The following is a 10,304-nucleotide window of genomic DNA, read 5'->3' as shown; positions in this document are numbered from 1 at the left end:
GAATAGTAAAGGTTTCATATCGAAAGTGATATATTCTGCTTTGGGTATAAGCATTTAAACAGGAGGTCACAGAATTACATTCTGTGAAAGAATTGACATTAAAGTGTGGTGTTTTGTTCGAAATAACCATGAATTTGTTTACTCGCAGCGGAAGCAGCTTGTCCACTTACGCGGGAAAAGTTTAAGAAGTGGCCGCCAATATAATGAGCGCCATCATGGGCGTGGAGGTGCAGCGGCTATATAGCATGCACGGGAGAAAGGGGAAGAAGCGATTCATTGGATTGAGGATTTGCACGGTGGCTACAGGTGGCCACGAATGTGATGAGTGCTATCATGGGTGTTGAGGTGCAGCGGTTATATAGTATGCACGGGAGGAAGGGCAAGAAGCCATTTATTGGCTTGAGGATCTGCAGGGTGGCAACAGGTAAATTTTATTTTTAATTGCTCTAGTATTTGAGTTTGAAACGTTTATTTCTAATCACAGAACTTGTTTTGCTACACTATTTACCTGCCCTTGTTTGTTGGCACTCTGCCATCATTTTGTGTATATGATGAATATGCTGTTACTGTAATTGTCTGATTAGTTTGGGTTGTGGTCTTAGATAAAGCTCAAGAAAGAGCAAGCCTGCACACCAGTGGGGTCTGCTTCTCTTCGTGTTGTTTTGTGTTGTCAGTTATCTAGCAGGTGTAAACGGCCTGTATAACAGGCAGAGTAATTTTTCGACAATGTCATGACAGTAGCTAAGTGTTGGTGGAGAAGGCTAGCTTCATCAAGGGGCATTTATGCTGTACAATTTGACTGCAAGACCCAGTATGTGTGGTAGCATGTGTACTTCCCCTTTTCGGTTTGTCAGACAGTGAACTTGATTTTCATGTGCTGTTCTACGGCATTTTTTTCCCTTGATTGCACACTTGCCTTGTGCAGATGCCATATGCGAGAAGCAGGGGGTCTACCTGAAAGTGGCTCAGGGATTCATTCAGAGGTGGCTGCCAGGAGCCTGCGATCGCGGAGGTGGCAGAAAAAGGCGATATGCTGAAGAATTTCAGCCGGCCAACCCACTCATCTTGGCCCCAGCTGTTAATCCCTGGGCTGAGTCAGCCCCCTGCCTGGTGACCCCGCCCCCATGGCCCTGACCGCCTGCACATAGACCCTCCCTTCTGCTGTCCCTGCCACCTCCCATGCACCCTCCCCCTCCTCGGCCTATGCCACCTCTTAGCCTACGGAGACCTTCCCGCGTGACCTCTATACTGCTACAAGCCTCCCCCTGCCCTTTCTGAGCGTCTCAAATAAAGTTTTTCTTTTATATTTCGGTTCCCTTTTTTTGCCTTCTGCTGGCTGCTTATGTGTCAAGAGTTACTTATAGCAACTGCAGCTGCCGGAGAACAAGAAAAGTTAGTCTGCATTGTTGGCGTCCACTCCACATGTTTCAAATGGCTGCGTGCAGTCTTGCACGAAATCTTGGCCGTCATGGCCACAAAACAAATTACAGAATATACAGCAAGAGGTGTGGTATAAAACTAGCTGGGACCCCCAATCTCATACAATTTCCCACTGGCCTTGCGGTTGATAAGCCACCTCTAAAAGTTAGATAAAGGGTGTAAAAGCGGGAACAAGTAGGAGCGAACCAGGGGTCATTATTCATACTGGCTGAAAATCGGCCTAGTCCTGGCGCGAACGTCGGGCCATTATTGACAGACCGGCTTAATGTGGGCATACTATTGGTGTGTACGTCGGGACATTGTTGACAGACCGGCTGAATGTAGGCATACTATTGGCACGAATGTCGGGCCATAATTCATAGACCGGCTGAATATGGGCATAGTCTTGGCATGAATGTTGGGCCTTTGTGGACAGACTGGCTGAACGTAGGCCCAACCCAGGCGTGAATGGCTGGTCATTTCTGGTAGCTAGACTGGCTGAGTATAGGCCCATTCTTGGCATTAATAAACAGCCATTGTTGGAAAAAGTCTCGGATTGCTCAAATGCGGATGTAGGACCAATATTCATGCCAATTTCCGCTACTCTTCTGCCACTGTCGGCCCAATCAATTTGTGCCGCTTGGGTCTTATGCATGTTTAATCTCCTGGCGAACAAAACGCTTTAAAAATGCCACGATCCACTGCGGGGGGGGGGGGGGGGGGGGGGGAGTGTTTCGAAATTTATTGGAGACCACACCTCCCTCAATTGAAATAATTTTCTCTGTTCACTTCTTTCGAACACAACGGCGAGAGCACGTTTGGTACGCATTCACGAGAGAAACCAATGTGTCATGAAGCGATGATCGGTTCGGCGCTGAAGTGTGCGTTTTTTTTTTGCGCCGAGCAAGACGAATAGTGCGGAAATGAAATCTGACCAATACAAAAAGTGTAGGACACGTAGCTAACTAAACACTAAAACAGTAAATCTTGACAAAAACAGCACTGAGCCAACATGCGGCACTTACACTAAAGACACGTGAGGAATTCGTCGGTTGCCACTTGTCGCGCTTTATCCCGACCAGAGACGGAAGCCTCTTTTTCGGGTCTCTTGGAAAATGGAACACCCTCCAACCATTTCTCACATGGTTGGAGCACTGAGGAACACAACACCCAGGCAGGCATTGCACGGTGATGAAATCCGCGCGAACGCAGGCATGGAGCAGTGACGCCCGCACGACAGCAGAGCGGCGAGCTCGGGCTCGACGCGGGCAACACAGTGGCGGAGGGAGAGCGAAAACAGGTTTAGGCGGCGCTGTGTGGTTCAAAGGGTGGCTCCACCCGAAGGGAGGACGCGCGCATATGTGATAAATATAGAAAGAAGGCTACAACATAGTAATCTAGTTATCATCTGTCGAACAGATTAGACGGAAATGTAGTTAGCAGCGACTCCCGGGTTTAATGTACAAGGACGTTATTGTACTGTTAGCAGATAGCCAGAAAGATGTGCAAACTTTGGTTAATTGTTGTGGAGACGAAGGAGACGCTCTAGGATTCAGTTTTAGTGCAACTAAGTCAGGGGTGATGATTTTCAACGATACAACTGATCAGGTGCTTACAATCGAAGGCCACGAAATACCCAAAGTGGCCGAATACAAATACCTCAGGATATGGCTAAACGAAGGGCAGATATACACGGAAAAGCATGAACAGGCTCTTAGGGCAAAAGGACGAATAGACGCCGGGGTAATGAAACATAGGGCATTATGGGGGTACAACAAATATGAAGTACTGAGAGGTATTTGGAAAGGAATAATGGTGGCGGGGCTTACTTTCAGCAATGCGGTTCTGTGCATAAGGGCAGAAGTTCAGTCCAGTTTAGACGTAAATCAGAGAGTTGTTGGAAGATTAGCACCAGGTGCCGACGGCAAAACCACAAACGAGGCAGTTCAAGGGTGTATGGGCTGGGCATCGTTCGAAGCACGGAAAGCTCAGAGTAAAATACTATATGAAGAGCGCCTAAGGAAATTGGACGATAACAGGAGGGCACGTAAGGTATTTAAATACTTATACAGAAAGAGCGTTGACTCACAGTGGCGGAAAAGAACTAGAAAATTAAGCAGTAAGTATGCCCGACACGAGGAGGGAGAAAGAAAGAGTATTCAACAACAGGCCAAAAGGGCGCAACATAAAAAATTGGATTAATTCAACGGAACATAAGCATTGTGTAAAACTATCTCGATTCTGGAAAAGGCAGATTAGGAAACCATTTTTCTGTAACTCTAGATGCAGTGCCCTCCTACTGCTTGAAGCTAGGTCAGGGTGTCTTAGAACGAGTAGCTACAAAATAAAATTTAACGAAGATGATGACACAAGTGCTTTGTGTGGTAGATCTGTAGAAACAACTGAACACCTCATACTCAAATGTGATGGTATCCATCCGGATGTCGAAGAAGGCACAATCACTCTTCCTGAGGGCCTAGGGTTTAAAGATAACAATGGTCATGTAAATAAATCTGCGGTGGAAGTTAGCAAAAAGCGATTGGAGGATTGGTGGCTGATAAGCAGAGAGGTGACATGAGGTTAAAAGCGTAGGAAACAGTAGTGAAAGAAGATGGCGAATTTTAATGAGAATTTACAACACAGTTGAGCAAAAAAAAAGCAAGAAGAAACTGAACACGGTGGCAATTACGGGGCGCTCATACCCATCAATCCATCCTAGGCAGGTGCGCCCGCCGCGCCGCGCGTGCGTGGTACGCGGGCATTCGGTTAGTGAACCTCGGCACGCGCGTTTCGAGGTGGGTTTAGCTACGTCGTACATGTGTGGTGCGCTCGTCGGCGACAGCCAGCAGAAATTTCTATGCAGTTCTCGCTTGCGGCTTTCGCAGTTAGACATGCACGTCCAGCTTTGGCGGCCACGATGCTGTCAGCCTAGCTGGAATGATTGAAGAAACGCGCTTTCGGCGCGCCGATTTTGTCGTTCTGTATGTTGGCGGCAACGGCCTCGACAAAGGAGGTGACCCGCTAGAAATCTCCAGCCACATCAAGGTACGCATTCTGTGCGAAATGCGCATAACCGTCTCAAATTTCGCTTCATGAAGTGTCGTACCGCTTACCCACTTGCTTCATACACTACAGGACCTAGTTCTGGTGCTGCATGAACACGTCACTAGTGTCGTGCTGGTATTTAAAGTTTTGCCGCGACACTACGAGGATCCACATCAGGCTAGCTTTGAGGAGCGCCGTCGTTGACAGTTGAATCGCCGTCTGGTAGCCACGCTGACGCGCTTGTCGGGCGTGCTCGTTGTCAACCCCGAGGTAAAGGCAGAACTACATTGTAGCAAGTTTTCTCGTGCATTGAGGATTCACCAACTTGCGGCGTTTGTAACGCAACTTTTTTTTTTTTTGCAGCACCGTTTCCAGGATTCTTCTTCGGAAGCCGAGTTGTCATTGTTCGCCGCGGACCGCTACCACGTAGCGAGAGATAGGGGCATTTATCAGATGTCTAAGATTATCGTCGCGATCCTCGTCAAAATCTACGGGCCAGGGATCGCTTCGGCTTCAAGGGCAAGACCAGGAGAAGTGTACGTTGTGCACCAGTGTCGTCGGTTTGGAGCAAATGAGCACAATCTTTAAAATTCTTCCACCAGTGCAAGCTGCATTTGTGTTGGCATAAGACAAACAGATCACGAAGCTACTTTTTTAATGGCTGCAGGTATTGCCGCAAGTCTGCCAGGATGTGTCTTGTCTTCAATGTACACAGGCATTTGTAGTATGAGTGCCTCTCGCACTTAGCTTATCTCTGTGCATAAGCAGGTACTGCCCAGAGACAACGGATATTGAGCCTTATGCGTCAGGTATAACTGCCGAACCTTGCTGGGTCCTCATTCTCGACCGCTGAGTCCTTGTGCTCACTGGTTTGTACAAGCAAACAACTTCTGTGATGTGAGGTAGAGGTGAAGCGGGAAGCAGTGAGTAGCAAGACGACCAACAGATCAGTCCTATTATTGCTACTCGTGAGAAGGTTGTTGAGAAAGTCTACAATGCTGTTGAATGTATATTTTATGTACACCTGGCCTACTTCAGACTGAACTGAGGGTTGACGCCTTGCATGAGCTTGCATTTCTTGCTTACACTCATCAACAACGTAATCTGTCCTTGTTTATTCACTCAGTGACATGTGGGCTTAAGTGTGTTTTTAATATATGTTCAGTGTTTTCGATTGATGCTTCTCACTAGGCTTTCTGTACTTGCACACACCGGACACATGGCTCCACGATGAGGATTATAGCAAAGACATATAGGATCTCCGACACCATGGCTGGCCGTATAGTGAGGCAAACCTGCTTTGCCTTGCAACAAATAACCGAGCTCTTGTACCTCCCACACTCAACAGCTGCCGACTGGAGACGTACAGCTGCCGAGTGTGAAAGCCTTTGGAACTTCCCAAACTATATTACAGCATTATTGACGGCAAACACGCTGATATAGAGGCTCCTGCTAACTCTAAAAGTCTATTCCATAACTACAAGGGCACTTTCAGCACAGTCTTACTTGCTGTGTGTGAAGCCAAATGCCAGTTTACTTTAGTAGATATTGGAAAATGTTGTTGGCGTGGAGAAACTGGCTTATTCAATGACTCCGAATTCGAGAAGTTAACAGCGCGCCGCCTGTGTACATCAGAGCCAAGACTGCTCCCAGCCACTTCTGCAACACTTCCCTATGTCATGGTTGGAGACGAGGGCTTCCGACAGTGAAAATCCCATGAGGCTTTTCCAGGAGGAAATATAAATTCAGAAAGAAGGACACTTAACTACACGCTTTGTCGAGCAAGGCCAATTTAAACAACGCATTTGGTATTTTGGCTAACCGTTGGAGGATCCTTTGTCAAGACATCACGGCATCTACAATACGGTTGGATGCTATAGCTGTTTTACACAACTGCCCGAGGACACTGGACGACGAATAGGACACCATTTTTCGGCACTGCTCTCCAGCTGATGTTCATAGGGTAGCGGATGATGGGCAAGTAATTCATGGCCAGTGTAGAGCTGAAGCACACACAGGTCCCTTCTTTTCAGATCTCCGGCAGTGCAGCAGCAACAGCTACACGGTTTGGGTGAAAACAGTGCGAGAAGAGTGATCATGGGTGTGTACCTTGGCCGGACAAATATTCGAATGTGGCCTTGTACGTCCTAAGTAGCCGGGTACATTTGCTTGGAACATGAACCCTGTGTCGCCTTCGTCATGTTCCGGCCTGTGCCTGGCTCAAGGGACCCTTTCAGAGCCGCTTAGATGGCCCAGGTTCAGTTCGCCCACATTTGGTGCCCTGGCCTGGCTGCAGAGCTCTCATCGCGTGTAGATGTGTATGTCAGTCTGTCGTGTGAACGTTGCTTGTAGGTTTTCATGTCTTGCGTGTGCCCTGCCTGATGACATTTCATTTGTTTCATCCCTTTGTCTGTCTGTGCCTCTGTTTCTTTTCAGGCTTGTGGCAAAGGTTGCTGTGAAGCTGTATGCAGGTGTTGCAGCCCACAATGCGGTCGTGTGCATATCCTTTTCCGGGAATGTTGCTTATGTATATGCCACTCCTCTTGATCTCTGGGCTGTGCCGAATATCACCTTGGCCAGCACATTATGTGCCATAATTATGTTTGTACCTTGGTCAGCTCCATTGTTTATGTGCCCTAATTATGTGTTTGTGTGCTTCACGTTTCCACCTTCCTATCCTTTCAACGGCTGGGAAACCAGACCATGCAGTGCTACTCTCGGCAGAACCTGCCTGCTAGAGAGCGCGGTCCCCAGGTGGCGGATAGGGGGCCTGCTGTAGTGCAGTGGAGTGACAAGCACAGTCTACAGAACTGGTGCTTGCACCTCATGGACCAATAAGCAGATGCAGTTTCGCTTAGGAGCACCACGGGCAACGAACTTGTGGAGTCCTTTCTTCTTAAAAACTGAATAAACATGCAGTCTGAAACAATTATTGTTCATGTCGCAGAATGATTATTCTTTATACATGCAGCTTCGTGCCGTGGTGTGCTTTACTGACATCCGTGCAGTGTCACATACGCATATAAGCTCTGGAACACTTTGCACACCGAAGGTTTCTTATAATGGGCATGTACAGCAAAAACCAATTCAAGAGAACCTCATAAATGCAGGGCAACAAGTTGAACTCTCCTGTGAGTGTATACTTAAGGTAACTTGCGTTCCAATGTGGTGTGCTGTGGACGGGACACGTTCTTCTGGGCCTGAGCAGCACATGAACCGTTCCGTCATTATGGCAGTGCTAGCTGGCCACCTTCTGACACGACTGCTCGAGGTAATACTAGACAGTTCCTTTCGAGGTGTACATAAAAACGCTGCTATGACCTTGCACCATGTATTTTTTCAAATAATGCCATGTTGCATGTACCGCTCAATATCCCATGGATGCTGAGATGGATGCGCGCTATGTCAAGACCACATGCTAGGGGTATTTAAAACCAAGAAAATCAAACTTCCAAAAAGGTATGCTGTGACGGTCGTACAATGAAAAAGGATAACAAATAACTGACAAAAATGCTCATGAAGTCTGCATTTATTGGGAGAAGCCCAGAGAACAACTAATACGGTCTAACATGCCATTGTGGAGGAACATGTATACCAGCAAAGAGCCTCAAGACGGTTATTGATGAAAGAACTGAGGGGACTAATGGGAAGCACTGTTCGAAACTGTTTACTGCGTTCACATCGACTCCGTGATTTATGAATAATTTCGCAGTGGTAATTTCGCATCCCTTATATTAGGATCATGACACCTGAGAAAGTCACTGCGAAGACCATCACCTCGAAATTCCCAAGCATTCCAACACTACAGTAGTAATCGGCTACTCCCAAAGTAAGCATATCCATGATAACTTTCATCCTAGGCGGAACGGTACTCCCGCCTTTATTTCTCAAAATGAAGCCACTGTCGAAGCCGCAGTGCACATTGTGAACTTCGTCCCTCACTTTTGACAACAGTAGTTCTGCATGTCGGCCCCAACGACATTTCAAAGCAGCCAGCAAAAACGACATTCCAGTGGTACCAGCAGCTGATCAGCACAACCAAAAAGAAGCGGCTGAACGTGAGCAAAATTTACGCAACTTTGGTGCTGCCTCGAGCTCCAAATCGCCGCACGAGAGGTCGTAACCGGCGTTTCGTGGAGCGGTGCAACCGGGGGGCTTGCAGGCTTAACGACCTTCTGCGCAAGAACTGCTGCCGCACGAGGGGAGTTTTCTACATTGATCATGGGCTCGAACGGATACCGACAGGATGGGTTCTTACTGCGGACGGCTTTCATCCCAGTTTTGAGGTCGTCGCGCGAATTGCGAACCATCTGCAGAACATCATATATGAGACTCGGCACGGAACCAGGCACGGTGGCTGGGCCACGCTTCGTGCGACATCGAGCACGCAAAGATGTCCCAGACCGGCCTGGACACCCTCCTCTAGACCTGCGGATCCCTGGACTCGCAGCCCCCTTGGACCTGTGACCTCCTGGACACTCGGCGCCTCCCACGGTCCTGCACAGCTAGATGGAGGTGCTAGAAGACTGACTTCCCCCAGCCCGGTGCTTCCACACACCCCCAGTGCGCCGAGGCTCCCCCCCCCCCCCACGAGCCGTTGTTGCGGCGGCGGCAGTGCGGCTACAAGACCCTCCCTCGTAAGGCCGAGGACGTCACCCGAACATCTTCCCTCTCCCCTGATCCCCAAAAGTGATCCTGGCCAACATACGCCGGGATCAGTATCCTCTCCCCGGAATGTTCCATAGTAACCACCACCATTCGTTTCGTGAACCTAGCCGCGTTTGTTTCGAGACGTGATCAGCAATGGCGTTCGTGCGTGGTGCAGTCGTCGGCGACAGCCAGCTGAAATTTCTGTGCAGTTCTTGCTTGCGGCTTTCGCCGTTAGTGACAACATGCACGTTGAGCTTTGGCGGCCATGACGCTGTCAGCCTAGCTGGAATGATTGAAGAGACGCGCTTTCGGCGCGCCGATTTTGTCGTTCTGTAGCCTAGCTAAAATGACTGAACAGACGGGCTTTTGTCGTTCTGTATCTATTTTGTCGTTTTGTATGCTGGCGGCAACGACCTCGACAGCGGAGATAACCCCGAGAAATCATCAGCCTCATAAAGGTGCACATTTTATGTAAAAGACGGATAATCATCTCAAATTTCGCTTCATGAAGTGCTGTACCGCTTACCCACTTGCCTTGTACATTACAGGACCTCGTTCTGCTGCTGCAGGAGCACGTGGCTAGTGTCGTGCTGGTATTTAAAGTTTTGCCGCGCCACTACGAGGCTGCTGACTACAGGAGACTGCGCTTTGAGGACCGCCGGCGTCGCCAGTTGAACCGCCGTCCGACAACCACGCTGACGCGCTTGCCGGCGTGCGCATCCTCAACCCCGAGGAGTCACCAAACTGCGGCGCTTCGAACGTAAAGGAGCTTGTAACGTAACTTGTATCGTCGCGATACTCGTCAAAATCTACGGACCAGGCATCGCTTCGGCTTCAAGGGCAAGAGCCGGAGAGGTGTACGTCGTGCACCGGTGTCGTTAGTGTGGAGCAAAATGGTACAAGATGGACCACTGCTGGGCCTACTGCTCACCGCGCCACCACTCTGCTGTAGGTCGATGTCGACGTTGAAGTGCTCCTTCAAACGGCTTTGTTCAGGGCGACCTGATTGCTTCCTGGCAGATCGCGGGCATACAGTCTCGCGCTCGGCCTCGTCGCCGGATTAATCGAGTGCAGTGCGGCTTTAGAGAAGTTCTGAATTCCGCTTGGCCTAGCTACAGCATTCACCCAGTGCAGTGTGCCTGTTTCTTTAGCGGCTTATCGCGCTTTAACAAAATAGGCTATAAGACCAA

The 10,304-nt window shown here is 48.9% G+C and overlaps 1 protein-coding gene and 2 pseudogenes across 1 annotated transcript; all 3 read left to right on the top strand.

The window, feature by feature from the left end:
- Positions 1-251: 251 nt before the first annotated feature.
- LOC149369840 (uncharacterized) lies at positions 252-1,230 on the top strand. Its single transcript, XM_089579001.1, has 2 exons — positions 252-424; positions 926-1,230. The coding sequence occupies exons 1-2, from the start codon at positions 322-324 to the stop codon at positions 1,132-1,134; spliced, it is 312 nt and encodes a 103-aa protein (XP_089435127.1). The 5' UTR covers positions 252-321; the 3' UTR covers positions 1,135-1,230.
- Positions 1,231-4,356: 3,126 nt separating this feature from the next.
- On the top strand, positions 4,357-8,931 carry LOC149369839 (uncharacterized; annotated as a pseudogene).
- Positions 8,932-9,267: 336 nt separating this feature from the next.
- Positions 9,268-9,895, top strand: LOC149369838 (uncharacterized; annotated as a pseudogene).
- The last annotated feature ends 409 nt before the right edge of the window (positions 9,896-10,304 follow it).

This window comes from Amblyomma mixtum, chromosome 1, assembly GCF_055824585.1.
Source record: "Amblyomma mixtum isolate Tamu chromosome 1, ASM5582458v1, whole genome shotgun sequence".
In the NCBI taxonomy this organism is placed as follows: domain Eukaryota; kingdom Metazoa; phylum Arthropoda; class Arachnida; order Ixodida; family Ixodidae; genus Amblyomma; species Amblyomma mixtum.
This window is presented reverse-complemented; position numbering and strand designations above follow the sequence as displayed.